This window comes from Rhodamnia argentea, chromosome 9, assembly GCF_020921035.1.
Source record: "Rhodamnia argentea isolate NSW1041297 chromosome 9, ASM2092103v1, whole genome shotgun sequence".
Classification (NCBI taxonomy): Eukaryota; Viridiplantae; Streptophyta; class Magnoliopsida; order Myrtales; family Myrtaceae; genus Rhodamnia; species Rhodamnia argentea.
In genome coordinates, this window is record NC_063158.1 from 10,357,156 (window position 1) to 10,374,572 (window position 17,417).

General features: G+C 39.8%; 2 protein-coding genes across 3 annotated transcripts in view; both read right to left on the bottom strand.

The window, feature by feature from the left end:
- Window positions 1-3,348: 3,348 nt before the first annotated feature.
- The window catches only part of LOC125316732 (zinc finger CCCH domain-containing protein 1-like), an 82,694-nt gene continuing 68,625 nt past the window's right edge, over window positions 3,349-17,417 (bottom strand). Inside the window, exons 2-5 of the mRNA XM_048285892.1 lie at window positions 6,945-7,087; window positions 5,995-6,827; window positions 4,834-4,930; window positions 3,349-3,556 (exon numbers count right to left, since the gene is read on the bottom strand). Coding sequence (XP_048141849.1) covers window positions 3,546-3,556; window positions 4,834-4,930; window positions 5,995-6,827; window positions 6,945-7,023 — 1,020 coding nt within the window. The 5' untranslated portion in view covers window positions 7,024-7,087 and the 3' untranslated portion in view covers window positions 3,349-3,545. The remainder of the gene's footprint in view (window positions 3,557-4,833; window positions 4,931-5,994; window positions 6,828-6,944; window positions 7,088-17,417) is intronic.
- Window positions 9,523-12,715, bottom strand: LOC115733517. Of its 2 annotated transcripts, none has more exons than XM_048285887.1 (11): window positions 12,331-12,715; window positions 12,100-12,251; window positions 11,923-12,006; window positions 11,264-11,353; window positions 11,115-11,157; window positions 10,907-11,013; window positions 10,716-10,811; window positions 10,487-10,600; window positions 10,304-10,392; window positions 9,910-9,979; window positions 9,523-9,759 (listed from the first exon to the last, which is right to left on the bottom strand). In XM_048285887.1, exons 1-11 carry the CDS (start codon window positions 12,431-12,433, stop codon window positions 9,646-9,648), a joined length of 1,062 nt encoding a protein of 353 aa, XP_048141844.1. In that variant the 5' UTR covers window positions 12,434-12,715; the 3' UTR covers window positions 9,523-9,645. The 2 variants fall into 2 exon arrangements, with proteins under 2 accessions (XP_048141844.1, XP_048141845.1); XM_048285888.1 differs by having other exon boundaries at window positions 9,523-9,829; window positions 12,331-12,712.

Here is a 17,417-nt window from a genome sequence, read left to right on the forward strand (position 1 = left end):
TTCAAATCTTAAACTTGTTAAATTGGTACAATTAAGTTACTCCATACAATTTGGTGAATAGAAAAAGCTGGTGTGGCTTCTTTTATTGTGTTTTTTTAAGAAACGTGGCGCCAAACAAGTGCCACGTCAGAAAAAATTCAAAATTTAAAAATAAATAAATAAATAAATTAAATTTAACAAATATCAGATTAAAAAAATAAAATGCTGAAAGATTAAAAAAACACAAAACCTGAAAAAAAAAAAATGTAGCAGGCCCTCGGCCGTGGGCCACTGCCGCAGGTGAGGGCCCATTTTCTCTCCTGGGTTTTTCTCATTGTCAAAGACTTAGAGAGTGTGGGTTTCGGGAGCTAAAAGAGTGAACTTGGTGGCTTTTGGAGGGGATCTTCCGTTAGGGCTCTAATGGCGGCCTCCTCTAAATCTGTAAGTTCTCTCTCTCTCTCCTCATCCTCTAAGTCTGTCTCTCTCTCCGCCCTATACTTCGCTGTTCTATCTCCAAATTTCCTCCTCAGTTTAATGGTGGATAGTTTTAGATACCTTGAACTTCGCCAACTAAAGAAGAAGAAACAATGACCGATCTACATATTTCCTTTTTGTTTGATCTGTTACCGTTGCCACTCTGAAAAGCAGGTAAGCTTGTTGTGTGTTTTCATTCCTATTTTGGTCTCTAACTTCTAGCTTTTTTATTCTTTTAAATCTAATTTATTTTGTGTTTCATATTTTTTTAATTTTTTTTCCATGATGTAGCGCTTGTTAGGCGCCACGTGTTTTAAGAAATAATAAGATAAGCCACGTCAACATTTTCAATTAGTCTAATAGGTAGAACTCACGAAAGGATTTTTTTTTTTTTCGAATTATAGAAGCACTTGATTACATAAACTTGACAAGTTTTAGGACTTGATTGTACTTTTTAAAAGTTTTAAGATTCAATCGCATTGTTGTAATATGTTTTAGAACTTCCAATGCACTTGTCCCTTTCCATTTCCAATCTCTCATCAAATCTTTTTTTTTTTTTGTTTCCTATTTTCGTAAAAAATATTAAAATATTATAAAAAAAATTCACGTCAAAGCTAACCGAGCCATATAGGACGGCCGACGTCCACGTAAGGGATTTACGATTAAAATTAATCGGATGGACTTAATTAAAAAAAAAGTAAAAATGTTTAGGACTCAATTGGCAAAATTAGAAAGTTTAGAAATGAATTGGCAAAATTAGAAAGTTTAGAAATGAATTGGCAAAAGTACAATATGTTTAATATTTTTTGGACAATTTTCTCCATAAAAGCCTAACTTCAACAAAACCAAGTTCTTTCTAATCCTTTTCGGAGCCTGTCCACAAGTAACTAAGAGCAAAATTACATGCTCTCTTACAAATGATAAGAATGAACTCTATTCTCTTCCATTTGTCAGATGTTACTTAAGGAAATCATGGAACCGAGGGAAAAAGTGGACAAGTGAATAGAAGAGTTTACTTTCCCCAAAAAAAAAAAAAATCGAATAATTCATGCTCTTTTCATTGGTACTTTGTGAGCCCTTTTGTCTTTTGACATTTCAAAGTTTTCAGCCAAAAATCTCTCATTCATTTCACCCCAATAAGAGATCGAACATGAGAATTTCACTCTGGAACCAAAAAACTGGGGCTCGATAGTCCAACGTATCTCATTCCTTATTACATTTTTTTTGCATTTGACAATTAAGGATCCTCTTTAGTAAGATGGCAAATTTTCTTAAACCTGTTCCAAATTTTCTTTGCACCCCAAGGAAAATGCTTGAATCCTCTTGGGGATAATTATCCAAAAGTCATATACCTATTATCTAGTCAATTTAGTCCTAAGACTTTATGCATAGCTTACAGGATCCTGTGTGGAGTATTGTAACAACGTACTGTTTAAACTTTGCTTGAGACGCATTGATTTGTTATTACTTTTTCCTCTTTATCTTTATTTATTTTATTAAGGACTCTTTCACTTTACCGTTCGGGTATTTTTGCATGGCCATGCAGATTTCCATGTTTAGGAATACAAATTGAAAAGATTGCATGAGACGAGGTAATTAACAAAAAAGAGAAGTTAACAGCATTGGGCTTTAGGTAAAAATAGCGTAACCAAGTCCTATACTCGAAATTTTGTAGAAAGCTTTCCCAACCTTACTCACCTCCTAACCGACATAGAATAGGTTAGGGGCAACTATAGTCTCATTTGATTGATAATGAATGAAACCAAGTTGCAATCTGCTAAAGGCCTCACAAGAGAGCTTAAGGCATTTTACCTAGCAATCTGCTAAACCCTCTCAAGGTTGGTCTTGGAAGGTCGTCATATTGCTCTGTCAAGTTAAAGCAAGCCCCATCCAGCGGCAATAGTTTTCGCACGAAGGTTAGGGCCACTGACGGTGTATCAAAGGAAAACTTAGAGGACTTGCTACATATGAAAACCAAACATTTGTATAAGCGACGCAAGGACAATGATCAAGTCACTACATTCACCAGGATTCTCCTTGCTTGAGGGGTCAATAGAAGATGAAAGGATGCATCGTCTGTTTGACAAATTTCGTTTAACAGTGAGATCGTTTGGTCACATAATGCATTTCACAAACACCTGCTATGTTTGCACAAGATTAATGTTGAGGTCGGATGACCTTCGCCCGTGGCAAGATTAATTCAAGCATGGATGCCTACGGGGAAGATGATTTACAGAAACAATGAGGAGGTCGAATGAGTAACACCATCCTGCTCTAGCTCAATTTAAACTGACCAGTGTTGGTCTCATATTCTGGTCTATATAAACCTGTACAAGTTGAAGCGACCGTGATATCTTATGCATGTAAAGACTCTGGAGAGGGTCGGTTGAGCCCATGATATTGCATGCGGAAGGTGAAGCATCAGTCTTAACATAATAATTTTCAATACATCCCTTATCATCACAAGAATAACAAACTCACAGGCTTCTTTCTGTATATGTCTTTCACGTTGGTAAAAACCAAAAGGGTACCAACTTCGAAGGTGCTCGTTCTGATAGGAATGACATGACTTGAGGAGTAATGCAAAGGCGAAAGATAAAAACATTCAAGCCCTGCAACTGATTGTACATCCATATAATTCTGAACGAGATGAACTTAACTTAAAAAAAAGGGCAGCCTAAACCTAAAGGAAGCAACTATTGACCATGAATATGTACTCAGTCTCCTTATCTTCACGGAACGAACGCTATTAAAAGCAAGGATGAAACCAATCTAGTCCAGGCTACGGACTTTGAATGACAGGACAATTACAGGAAGGCCATTCAGTCCAAAAACACGCATCTTCTGCCATCCTGTCCATGTTGACGGCATTTCTAGCAGGGGCTAATAGTTGTCTCGGGTCAACTCCTAGTTCATTCTTTTATGAGTCGATCAAATTTTTTCTCTAGTGGAGAAATAGTTCCTGAGAGGATTAATTAATAGCAAAGTCCAGGTGTTGTAACACTTCACAATCTGTTTTAGTAAAAAGGGAAATTACCAGCGCAACCCTGGACCTTTTCGCTATATTTTTGCCACTTTTATTGACAACTCCATCATTTTCCACCTGCATCGGAAGGCACATAATTTTCGACAAAGTTATGAATAACTATACAGTGTCACTACAGGAACATGAAAAAAACTCCCTCTTAACACTGTAATAAACAATTGAAAGAGCAGATGCCGCCCGCCCCCCAAAAAAAAAAAAAAAGAAGGAAGAGCATAGTGTCAGTTCTGGCCAAAGAAAAGAGTATTGCTAAATTGACAGATCCTTGCTTCAGATGTAATGCTGTTATCACCATCACTTGAGAACTGAACAAGAAGACAGTTGACCCAGATTGAACAAAAAAGTAGGCTGACATAACAAGTAAAAGGTGACCCACTGAGAGCTGGACATCAATGTCCAAACTCCACAAAGGCAACTCGTTGCAAACCCAACCATCAGTTAAGTTGTAATAGATTTCAACCATAATTGTGGGAATTTCGCATTCCTAAGCTTCCTAAACTAGTTAGTGACACTGTATGGTGCACAGGTTAACTTAAGTGGGCGAGTTCTACCTGACTGAAATTTATGATATTGATATCTCCTATAATCTTCAATGAGAATTCATGAAATAAAATGTTTACGTAACAAATCTCAGTAAATGACGTGGTTTGGTTTTTTCATCGACTTTTCTTTTCTTGAATTCTTTTGTAAGTTCATCTTTCTTTATATCTCCTTGAAGATGCGACCAATCAAAAAGAAACGGAAACTTTGCAAGAATTACTAAACCTCGTTGAATGTTAAGAGCCAATTTTACAAATCTATAAAAGAGTATACAAATGAAAACACAAATCATAGCTATTGATGGAGTTCTCTCATTAGTGAACATCATTAATGATGAGACTCAACTTTTATAGATGTTCCACGACATGAGACTCCAGAAGAAACTAATAGAGTATGACCAAAAACAATTCAGCATGAAATATGATAAGTGACCTGTAGGATAAATACCCACTAAGATAATAGAAATTGAAAAAGATTCTGGTATTATTGGTCTCATAGAGCCATAGTTTTGCAAATGTGGAGGATTATGATCCAGTTATTACTTCTTCAGAAAGGGATGGAGTTAAACAATACAGAATAGGCAACTTACGTAAGACAAAAATTTACAAAGAAAATAATCAGCAAGCTGAAACAGAACGCGATAGTTCATGACTATTAAATAAGCAATGACATTACACTCTCCAACCACAATATAACCTCTGGAGTTTCTCGTAAGCTAGTTCTACATGTACTCAGAAGAAGTCTCTGAAGGTTCAGGTAGATGCACCAAATTGAGCAAGCAATGAAGCATTATTTACCTTCTGCAGCCATTTTCTTCCTTATCTCATGAGCAGCATTAAAGATACCCAAGGTGGGTTTGTTGCAGACAAAGCACTTCTTGTTCCTCGCATGATGCTGAAAAATAGGAATGAAAAAGTTGAATCATTAAGAGTGGAGCCAATCTTTGAACTATCCAACTCAGGACAACAGAAAAAAAAGAAAACCTCAGGACTACACACATGCAGCAACCACAACCACAGCCACAACCACAACCACAACCACAACCACAACCACCCCTAGATTCAAGTACCGTGACCAGGACATTTCGAAGGGAACAACAAATTAGAACTCATCCATGACTCCTACAGAAGACATGGGAAAAAACAAAAGCAGCTACTCACATGCCAACCAAAACTCACTGTACTAGCAAGCGACCAAATACAGATGGCACATATCTGAGCTACCAAAGGATTTACTCTCCATGTATACATCATTCCAAGTACCACTTCAGAGCACAAATATATAAGAATCATAGAAGGGAAAAAACAGAAATGACCAACACACGAAGGATTTTAGAAAACACAGCATAATCACAGGTTGCCACAACATCACCGAGAGCGACAACTACCACCCCCTCTGCCCCCTTCAAAACCCAAAAGTTAGAGCCACCACATTTGCAAAAAGACAAAATCATAGTGTACGACCTGATGTTAGAAATCTTCTAGTTGATTACCAGTGAATACATCATCCTATGACTAACAAACCAACCCCTAAAAGTGAAAAATGATAATGCTAACTTAATCCAAAATTAATTGTTTTGACCATCTGAAAGCTGATTTAAGAACTTAAAATTAGAGGCACCTAAATAACAATGGAACTTTTGATTCCATGTAGACCTACCCAAGCAAACTCATCATATTATCCCAGGGGAATCACGCATGTAATGCTTCAGCAAGTGATTTCACACCACACCTACAGAATGATCCAACTAAATCCACAACTGCAGCACAATAATAAGAACGAAGAGAAAAAGAAAGAAAGAAAGGAAGAGAAAAGAAATTAAAAGAACCAAGCATACACTCAGATATTGTAGACAACTACGAAGTGTACCTTTTCCATCCCTAGCAGCACAGCATAATGCCAGCATATTCCAGATAAAATGGGAATAACCAAAAAAAGGACTGGATGCAGATATCTACCTTTAGTGCACAATGCTCACAGAAGTAGTGCTTGCATTTCGTGACGACCGGATCAACAAATCGCTCTCTGCAAATGAAACATGCAAAGGGCAATTCATCATCTTCTTCAACCTCTGTTTGGTCAACATCCTCTTCATCTCCATCATCCCCTCCCAAGGCTAAATTTCGTTTCCTTGCCTTCTCTGCCTCCTCCCACTCCTTCTCCAACTGCCACCCAGGTTTGTAATCTCCTCTGTCGTGCATAAATTTACATGCGTCTCCATACCCACAATAACCAGTTTCTTTGTAGTCCTTGCATATGTCAGGCTGATAATCAAACCTTGCTGAGACTCTAATATGAGCTGAAGCTCGCAGGGGCCCATGTGCCCCTCCAGCTTTCTCACTGGATATTGTTTGCTCCCTCCGAAACCCCGCCTTGTAATCAGTGTAACCGTGGATCCCTTTATACAGCTTCTCATCACCAGCGTCCTTACTTTTCCCACTCATCTCATTAGTTGCTTGCTTAAGAACTCTCTCTCGAATAGCTCGAGCATCTTTTGAGAACTCAGTCTCAGTTTCCAGAGTTGCTGTTGCTCTGCTATCATGTTCAACTTGAATTTCTTTTGAAGACTCAAATTGAAATATCGTTTTATCAGAATCAATCTTTGATTCTGCAGACACCGAGCTTTTGGAGGATCCAGTTGAAAAATACAGCTTATTGTCCGTCCTTTGAGGTTTCCTCTGATTACGTAACACTGAACTCTCCGTCTTGGAATCTTCATCATCATCGTCATCTTCAATCATCCGCTTCCTGATATTCTTATTTTTTGACGGCCTCCTGAAAAAGCTACACACTGACAATGGAAGAAACACTGAATCGGTATAATAACATTCTTAAGAGGGAAACTACAAGCAGCATGATTTTGAAGCTGCTGGAAAGATAGGAGTTTGTATGGTACATCACGAATTACCCTGTTCAGATGTTTGCTTTTCACTTGTCTCCTCCAGATTTCCTGGTTCAGCCTGCTTAGCCTCACCAGAATCTGCCATAACGAAGCCTAGCCTCCCACTAAAAAACAGGCTGGCCGCTCACGTATTCAAAAAAGCAAAGACACTGCACATGCAATTTTAAGGTAATTGATACCCAGAATTGACAAATGATTCAAACACCAAGCAAAGACTATCTTTGCTAGTATCAATAGAAAAGCACACAGGAGCAACCCTGTGTAACCAAAATCCTTGCTGAACAGCCTAATCTATCTCCATTTCATGCTTCAGCTTTATCTACAGACAGAGCCTATACCAAGGCCTCATTTATTTACAAAGAAGTTCCATGTGAAACACAACATATATCTTTCACACAATATTTAAACTGAACTAAAAATCTGGTAAACATAAACAATACATTGGACTCAAGACAAGTCGAATCCAGTTCGCCACAAATTGAAGCTAATCATGCTATTGGAGAAGAACCAACCTAATTCAGGGGCGAGTCGCCCTAATTGGTCGGGAAATGAGTCAGATTACGCAATGGTGTTCTAATATTATACTATTCTCCAAGAACGAACCAGAACTTGTGAGATTTATCTAGAAAATCTCAACTGAAAAAGGAAGAAGAAGAGCAGCATAAGTCTTACAGAATCCGAAAACAGCAAACCAAGCAATCTTCGCCCTAATCATCTAAAAACAGCACTCGTCTGAGACTGAAAATGTAAAATTCAGAGAGAAAAGAAGCTTATTTGCCTCACATCGAAACCGAGCGCGAAACGTGAACATACCTCATATAAACTCTCTCTCTCTCTCTCTTGAAGAGAGCGCTTAGGGCTTTAGGGTTTTTCAACGGCTTCGCCAAGTCGGTGACCAACGGCAAGGCAAATATGTTGCTTCTGATTCAGTGTTCTTCACGCTCATGTCGTATGAAATCCAAATTCTGTGAGCTGGATGAACGAAATTCATGTTCTAATTGATCGCTCCTATCCATTCGACGCAGGGTTTGATTCCGTGTAGCAGTGGTTTTTGAGAGAAGCGTCTTGGCGGACACTGCGAAGATCGTGGAGAAGAACAAGAATCTCAAAAGCGCGAATACATCGACTTCCTTGGAAATCCAAAAGCCCTAATTTTTCCGCTCTTTTCGCGAGATAGGAGAGCTCTAATCTTAATTCTGCCCCGATTGAAAACGACGCCGTTCTTTTTTTCAACGATCGGTTTGCCTTCTGCTCCAAACTTCGAGTGCGATTCTTGTGAGTCGAGACGACAAATGAATGGGTCGGATCGGATCGAATATGATTTGACTCGTATTGATCTATCTAATCTGTTTTAACTTATTTTACTACCGTACAAATTTAACGATTTATACCTGACTCGATCTGGTCCAACCCATATCCAACACATGTCCTACCTGATCTTATCCAATTCATATTATTTAAATATTTTTATATTTAATCTAATTATACAATATTTATTTCTTATAATTTATTAAAAGAAATGACATTGCTGCAATTGATTTTTTTTTATTTTTTAAAATTTTTTAAATAATTTTTTTATTATTACTATAACCCGGTGCCGCCTCCTCCCGCCGCCATCGCCAATGGCCACCTTCCGCCACCAGCCGCTAAATTATTATTATTATTTTTTTCCAATTTCACGAGTTCCACACCTAAGATCGAGATACCCTGTTGTTCTTCCCTCTCAATCAGGCCAAGCCCCAACAAACCCAAAACCCAAAATCGTGCGACCTACGAGACTCTCCATTTCGGCCACAAACGCCAAGCTCAGTCCACACACCACCAAAATCACCCCAAACCCTAAATTCCGCCCTTCCTCCTCGCCTCCACCATCAAACCAACCCCCCACAGAACCCTAATCCTCCTCCGTTCCCATCTCCGCCGCCCAATTCTTCCGCTATAAAATGCAATGGGCGTGGCGAAGCCTTGAGTCGCGTAAGTTTCTGCGACCCAGATGATGATGCTGCTTCTGCTGCTTCTTCTTCTTCCTTCTTGAGAAAATGGATCTACCGTTTGCGCATAAGGATTGAACCTTCCGATGGAGTAATGGGAAGGTTGTTGCTTGCTGGGGAGGAAAGATTTCGTCTTGATGACGTGATGTGAGAGGAATGAGTGCCGGCCATTATAGAAAAGTGATGCGGTCGACATCATTCCGGCAGTTTCTGAATGCTAAAGAGTGAATGCTTCTTCCTTCCTCTGAACCTACCTCCCAAAATCTTTCTCTAAAAATGAGACCAAGGAGCATTATTGACGGTTCAAACAGTTGATTATTTGCGCTTGTAATGCAATTTCTATCCATCATCAGTTCATGTCCTAATTTAGTTTTAACCTGTGTCTCCGGAAGTAAAACCGAATTATAGATCAATAAAAATGACTTACTGGCTGGATTGATGGTCCAGAAACCAGAAAGTTGTTTCCCTAATCTAATCATCAGATGCAAAAGAAAGAACAAAATCTGCGAAACCTGCAGAGTCATCTTATGCAAGACGTGATCATGGACAGCAAAACAAGGAAAGTAGAAAAAAAGAAGAAAAAGTCAAGACACTTTTGAGAATTCGAAATCTTACTAAGAATTTCAACCAAAAATGCAATTTACAGAGGATTTTGTACACGCAACAAAAGATGCGGGTAAACATCTGGTAATTTCTCTCTCTGAGGAACCGGTTTTCTACATTATGCAATATAACACCTGAACCCCGAAATGCAGCAGCTCCAGGAAACACTTGACACCGTTAGTCCTGATTCTTTCTGAATGATAAAATCTCGTGAACTGAAGAAGCAGCTGCTCATGAGGCATTTATACCAGCAATCAGTAGTAGTTGTGAAAGCAATCTATGAATTACCGGAAAGTCCTGCAACCACAAATTATTGACGCCAGATTTGCATATCTTTCTTAAAAAGTATAATCCGATACCAAATTATCCGCAAATACCTTCAGGTTTCCATGAAAAGTGCCCTTGATGATGGATTCAGGGAGTGACTGCTTCACAAGATTATGTCCCCTGCAAGACATGAATGCCAGGTCTCAACTTAAGAATCAGGAGTCACCACATAAATCAAGAACAGTATAATATTTGCCCGAAAAACAAGTGCTAGAACTTCGCAGCACTTCATTCATTTCTCCATTTAAGCATTAGAAGATTCAAAAGCATTTACTAGGTCGTAAGCATTTTGACAATGCACTGCACCACGCATGTGTCAATAAATCATAGAATCACACAAATATCCACTGGTTGTGCATACCAGATTCATTTGGATGACGAAAGAGGAAATGCTCGCTAGTACCTTTCAGCTTCACAACCCAAAAGGGAAATAAGGTAAATTACCTTTCATCATGACATAAGCGAGCATAGCACCGGATGGTGTGAAATAGGATTCGAGGAGAGAAGTTGTGCACAACAGCTATCAGATTTACCTGAAACAAAGACAAGATTTGATGTTTGGAGATTTAAGATTTGGGCAACATAATGTCACATTATGATGGCCACGATGGCTGGTTAAAGACATACCAAATTATCCAATGTTCTCATCAGTTTATTCAACAGATGATCAGCTGCAGGACTGAATATGTATGATATTCCAAAGTCAACCCGAAGTATGGATTCAACAATGTGCAGACCAATCTGATAAAGAAAGAACAGAATTTGAGAATCGCAGAGACTTTACCCAGTCTTAAATAGGTGGACAATAGGTGAAAGGGATGCTAAGAAGTTATAGAACGCAAAGGGCAATTCTCACCACTCTCGTGAGTTCGTTTCCAGTGTCCATGCTAATCAAGCATACTTCGACCACCTCATTTTCAATAGCCCATTGGACAGCACTAGATTCTCTTGCCTTCAAGAAAGACATTAATACGGAAGATGAAGTTAAATTTTGTCTAATATCAGAGGACGTCGTTGATGATTCACTGCACGGAGAATAGAATGTACCTGGCATAAGATGCCAAACACGGACAAGGCAACAGCTCTCACATTGTCATACACCTCCAGGCTGGATATGAACGGTACTAAGGGTACCAAGAAGTTGACAATGCAGGCTGAATTAACGAAAAGAAAGGAAATGAGAAAGCTTGTATCAAGATAAATGCTGGAGTGTGATTAGCCATTTCAGAAACTGATGATAGTTTCTGAAACCTACAGCTCATGAGCTTTTGCCGAGTTTCTCTATTAGCTGCAATGCACTGCAATGAAGCAATTAGTTAACTTAGACAAGGGACAACAAGAACAATTATGATAATGCATTAGACAGCACCCGACAAGCTTCTTTTTGAGTTGCTTTCAGATTACCTGGAATAGAATAATGACATTGATAAGTCGCATGCATGCTCTCTCATTTAGACTTCCATCAGCCATCATCCTATAGATCAAGAGAACCTCCTGCATCTTAAGACCAACCATAACTCAAAGATCCACCCATCAATCTAAACATCACCGGCAGTACGGATGAAAATAGGGAAGAATTTTTCTCTGTGCCACAAATTGAAAACACTGGATTCTCTTTTCAATGTGCCAAAGCAGTTTTTACAAAGCCTGCATGTTAAAAGTATCAGAGTCCTTTCGTTTTCCTCAATTTAAAGGCTGATAGAGAAAATTAATAACTTGCCAACTCTTTGCATTCACAGGAACTCCAAAGAGATCAAGGAGAAAACTGCCCCGCACACTCGATCTTCAAGCAGAACGAAATTCTCAACCAATGTAGAAACCCATTTGCAGACCACTTTTTAAATAACCTTAGAGAGCAAAGCAAGCCAGAGTTAAATATTCCTCTTTCGAGGAAGCCTTGAAAACAACAAGAACAGTGACATTAATCACAAGGATTACAACGTTAACTCATCATAGTGTAAACCGACACCGACTGGTCTCCTACCAATGATTCAGCTTCAAATTCCGCAACATGAGACATACAATTGTTAATGCGACAGTAAAAAGTAAACAGGAGCAATGACCTGTATCAGAATGGCCATGGTACCGCAGGAATGGAACAGAAGCAATCCCGCTCTGTAATAATTCTCTGGGTCCTCTTCCCTCTTCTGTTGACAAACGACAAAGCGACAAAACTTTCAGGAAACAGAATCATGAGAAGATCGAAGCTTCGAATAACTTCTCATTGAACAAGAGTAGACCTCGAAAAGGAAAGAACTAAGCAATTGAAGAGCAGATTCCCTGAAATTGTGGTCCTGAAGCTTGAGGATCACTTGGGGAATCGCTCTCGGCTTCCCCAACCAACGAAGTCTGTGCTTCTTTCTTCCCCATGGAGATCTCTCATCCCCCAACTCTGCAAATACGAGAAGCAAGAAAAAGGGTCGTGGAATCAATATCAGAGGGAGAGGCTAAAAGAAAAAGATTGAACGAGCCTTGATCGATGTTGTAAAGAAGATTGCGAGATATTTCTTCCCAATCCCAAGGCTCGTCGGGCAAATCACGAATGTCCGGGCGATCTTCTTCCTGGACCGCCATGGCTAGGGCTTCCACGAGTAAGGCAGGGAAAAAGGGAAGTTCAAACTTCAAAGGGTTTCCGCGGGAAAGAAACAGAGTAAAGCGTCACGTGAAGTGAATCGTGATATATACGAAGACCCCACCATTCGGTTACTCTCCGATCACCAGCGCTCGCATATTTTTCCAGATTGGCTTCCAGTGATTTTCTCCGGGGAACCCACTCACTTGTCTGATTTCCAGATTCTGGCGCGCCATCGCTGCCGTCCTCCGTCGCACAAGACAGTGTGGATTGGACATCAGTCAAACGGTTCCACGTCAATTCAATGACGTGTGTCGGGTCACGGCCTTAATCCTAATTTTTTCTTTTCCCTTTAAAATGTTAATTTTCACCGGAGATATGTTCACCAGAATCCCAAAAAAATTTATCACGAAAGTATAATTGAGTTATAAAACTTGTAAAAAGTATAATTAAATCCTAAAATTTATCAAATTGATATAATCGAATCATTCTTTTAACACCGTCAATTTATCTAATGGAAAATACTGACATGACATTTTTAAATTAATTTTCTGATCATACGTGGCATTTTTAATTATTTTATATTTTAAAATTTTATTTAAATTAAATTAAAAACTGAAAAAAAAAAAGCTGAAAAATTATTTGAAAAAAGAAGAAGCAGAATTGGAACACAAACAAGGGTAGGGCCTCGCCGGTGAGGCCCCGCTGCTGTTGCCGCCCATTGCTGGAGGGGTCGATCTTGCTGCCCATGCTAGAGTGGCCTGCAGAGCTCGCCGGCCCTAGGCAAGGGTGGTCGGCCTTCGCCTCGCCCAAATTTGGGTTGAAGAAACTTAGATTAGGGCTTTTGGGGATGGGCAATAAAATGTCGGGATGGAGATTCTCTTTGTGTTGCGGTTCACCATTGCTCCGTGAAGCATGCTCTTGTATTTGTCATTGCTAAAGACCTGGTTCAAGTTACAATCATGTCCAACTCTTTGACTCCTTAGGAAAACAATTAAAGAACTTGTGCAGAAATATGAAAGCTTCGTCCACTGATTTGTTGAACGGAATTGCCCGGGTTCAAGTTGATCTCGCTTCCTTCCCCGCCACTCTTACCTCCTCCTATTTCGCCTTCTTCGCCATCCCTCCTAACTTGAGCCCCACCGACCTCGCTAGTCCCGGCATCGCCAAGGTCCGGGCAAGGCTTTGTCGAGGTCGGTGAGGGCAATCCACCATCGGCCAGAGTTGGCGATCTTCGGCGGCCCCTCCAGCTTTTTTTTTTTTTCAAATAATTTTTTTAATCTTCTTTTATTTTTTAATTTAATTTAAATAAAATTTCAAAAAATAGAATAATTAAAAATGTCACTTAAGACAAGAAAATTAATTTAAAAATTCCACATCATCATTTTTTGTTAGGAAAATTGACGGTATTAAAAGAAGGACTCGATTGAATCAATTTGACAAGTTTTAACACTTGCTTGCATTTTGTACAAGTTTTAGGACTCAATTATATTTCTACAATAAGTTTTAGGACTACTAGTAAACATTTCCTTTTTCACCGTAACCTGAAGGGAAGATATAGTTTAAGAAAGTATAGATTATCATTTTTCTCTATAAATGTTCGAGGAAGAGCAAGTCATGGAGATAGGCAAAAGGACACATGTAGTGACAATATTTGTGTACGGCGCTCACTTTGGTGCCAATAGTTTTTTGGGATCATTTTAGTGCCAATTTTTTTGAAAAATAATAATTTGAGTGCCAACTCCAGTGAGCGTCATCGAAAATCTTACATGTTGTTTACGTGACTTGCTGGAAGATCTTAGTTAGCAATAAAAAAAAATCCAAAAAATTAATAAAAAAATTCCACCTAATATTAATTTTTTTTAAAAAAGCTAAAAACTAAAAAAATAAATTAAAATTTTTTTAAAATAAAAATAGTAAAAAAAAGTAGCTAAAAAGCGTCGGGATTTCATCATTTGTACTAAAAAAACATCACTTTTATCTGCAAAAACATCAAAATTTACTCTCTTATTTGTATTGAAAAATAAAAAAATTAGAAATTAAGCTAAATAACTAAGTAAGTTGAAAATTAAAAAAAAGTAAAAAGAAAAAAGAAGATGGCAATGACGAGGGCTTGCATAGCCCTCGCCGACGCCGCTCCATTGTCGCCGGCAATGGTTGATGATGGGTGGGGTTGGTTGGTGCCGACCGCTATCGAGGGCGCAAAAATCTGGGCAACTTTAAGAGCCCATATCTAGTTTCGTTTTTGAAATTCTTCGAGCAGCTTGCATCTTCACAAGGTAAATGAGAAACCACGGCTTGTCTCGCAATCTGCGTTTGTTTCTCTGCAGAACTTGTCTTCAATGATGTCGTAGAAATCTATGGTCCTCACTTCCCGAGCAACAAAGCACCAAGCAATAGAAAAGCCAAGTCACACAATCCGCAATTCCCGATTTTCCGCATAAGAAAATGATATGCCGGCAAATTAAACCTCTTTCCAAATCGGGCGAGGGTCATCGGCCCTCACCCATGCCCGGCCATGGGTCGCCAGCGGTGGGGGGTGAGCCAAGTCTCGGGTGAAGGCTAACGATCGCCCCAGGGCCATCTCCCTCTCGAGCTTCCCTAGTGAACTTCATGAACGAAACTAAATTTGGGCTCCTAGAGTCGCCCCGGATCTGCTGGCCCTCGCTAGGGGTGGCGTGGTCATCGACCATTGGCCGGGACTCGGCTATGTCGGACCCAAACCGTACCGAGGATGTCGGCTTGTTGGTACTCGGTTGCTAATTCTTTGAATCAAGTTTTCCTTAGTTTTATTTTCTAAAAATTCTCAAAAAGTCACAAAAATTAAAAAATTGAAAAATCAAGTTTGGGAGCCTTGGCCAAGCATAAGGAACCAATTTTGAACAAAAAATAATTTTTCATATTTTTCACTTTTTTTAACATTTTCGGAAAATAGGAAAATACTAGAAAATTCATAAAAAATACTTTTCGAGGTCACAAAAATACAAAAAAATGTTCAATATTTTTATTTTAATTCCCTTTTCATATTGACCTCATGAAAAATCAAAAATCGAGTTCAATTTTGGGTGTTTCTTCATATTGCCTACGGTTGAATTTGCACAAAAATACAAATTGAGTCTTTTTATTTGCGATTTTTGCACATTTAGAGTCTAGACATTCAATTACAGTCCTTTCAAGCTTCAATTTGATCAATTGTACCCTCAATTGCGCGAATTGCACGAATTGCACGAAAATCCCTAAATTCTTTGCAATTTAGTCCCTCAACTTGTCAATTTTTGAAATTACTTTTAATTGAGGGACTTTCGTGGCAAAATTGGACTGTCCCCCTAGGTTTTCATATATTCTAAATCGATTGGCATAGGTGGTTTGGTCTGATTTGGTCAATTGGACGTTCAATTGAACTTTGCCCTAATTTGGGAATTTAGAAAAATTTGGGGCTTTTATAGAAATTGATGAGCACTTTTGGGCAAAATCACATTTCTAGATGATACTCAGGTCCCTAAATGCAATTTTGAGGTTTAATTGCAAAAATTCCCCACCAATTTTGATTAATTTTGAAAATTTTGCAAAGTACCTTTATGAACCGGTTTAGACCGGTCTGACCGCTGGTCGGACCGGTCCTGCACAATGTCGTCTTCCTCGAACGACTCGCGCCAATTTGCAGATTTAGAGATCGAATTTCAACGATCAAATTGAAGGGCAATTCGATCCCGATTGGTTCAATTATTGTGGGGGTTTCGTTATTCGGGTCATGAAGTGCCGATTGCTACCGGCGGCGGGACCAATTGTCGCCGGAGCACGGCGGAATCGCTGGTTAAAGCCTCGACGCTAAAAAAGTCAACATTCCTAAGCCCGTGTCAAATTAGTGTTCGTTTTGCATCCGACGGAGGCCTAACGGATCGGGACGGAATCATAACCGATTCCGTCACCGTCCGGCGACCCAATCGCACGTGATTGCATGTGTGATTGAGTCGGCGAGCCCCTCCCCGACGTGCCATTTTTTTTGAAATGCAAGTATAAAAGGCCAAGAAGGTTCTCGATCAAAAGGAGGCTCATTCGGTTCGCAACATCAACAAAATAGAGAGAGAAAAAGAGAGAACTAGAGCGAGAGGCTCTCGGAGACGCCATTGGCGAAGCTTCGGACCGAAGCTTCGCAACTTCATCCTAGGTGATTCAGGCGAAATCGGGACTATAGATCGTCACCGGAAGCTCGCCCGAGCTTAGAGGAGTCCATCGCACCAGCTCAAGCGACCAGAAAACCCCTAGATCGGCGAGTCACCTTCTCGAGCTTCGCATCGTGCAATCATGGCATTTCATCTTCGCGAGCATGATCCTTTCAATTCTCGTGTGCGTTTTGTCTCTCTGACCTCCCCGACCACGATCGTGTCTTCGTTTTGCATTAATCTCGCATAAAAACCTGAGTCGAGCCCCAACACATCACGGCCTGGTCGAACTTCGGCCCGGCAACCCTAGCCTTCGCGAGCTCAATCGTAGCTCGAGGTAAGTTCCCTAATCCTCCCGTGATGCTTGTCTATGGATTAATCGCTTTGATTTGCTCTAAATCTGTATGTTCGAACTCTAGATTGATGCTCTGTGTGTAGTTCATAGTTTGCGATCCGCTTGGTGAAATCACTCGATTCTTGGATATATTGTAAAGGAAGTCGAGTCGAATCGTTCTGTGGTGGTTTCGCGTTATTCCGGCGAGATCTCGCCGGAACTCTTTCAACCGTCCGTTTGTCGTCGTCGAGAGGTAGGGGACGAGCTGATGTGGCTCGATCGCCGAGTCAAAGGTCTACGTGTCGAGCTCCGGTTGGTCCAGCTCACGCCCGAGTCGCCTCGGCCATTGGCGCGAGCAAGCCGACTCGGACTCGATCCAACGATCACGATTAATTGATAGGTTTGATTCTAGACCGTTAGATATTCATTTTCGTATTTTTAGATAATTCGTATATTAGATAGAAAATAAAAATAGTGAAACGACACCGT

Excerpts from the sequence above, each read along its gene's own strand:
- LOC115733517 (XM_048285887.1), bottom strand. The coding sequence starts at position 12,433 with ATGGCGGTCCAGGAAGAAGATCGCCCGGACATTCGTGATTTGCCCGAC. Across the intron at positions 12,007-12,099 it reads TTAGTTCTTTCCTTTTCGAG|AAGAGGGAAGAGGACCCAGA; the intron begins GTCTACTCTTGT and ends GTTTGTCAACAG. Across the intron at positions 9,760-9,909 it reads CTTTTCATGGAAACCTGAAG|CTGCTTCTTCAGTTCACGAG; the intron begins GTATTTGCGGAT and ends CCTCATGAGCAG.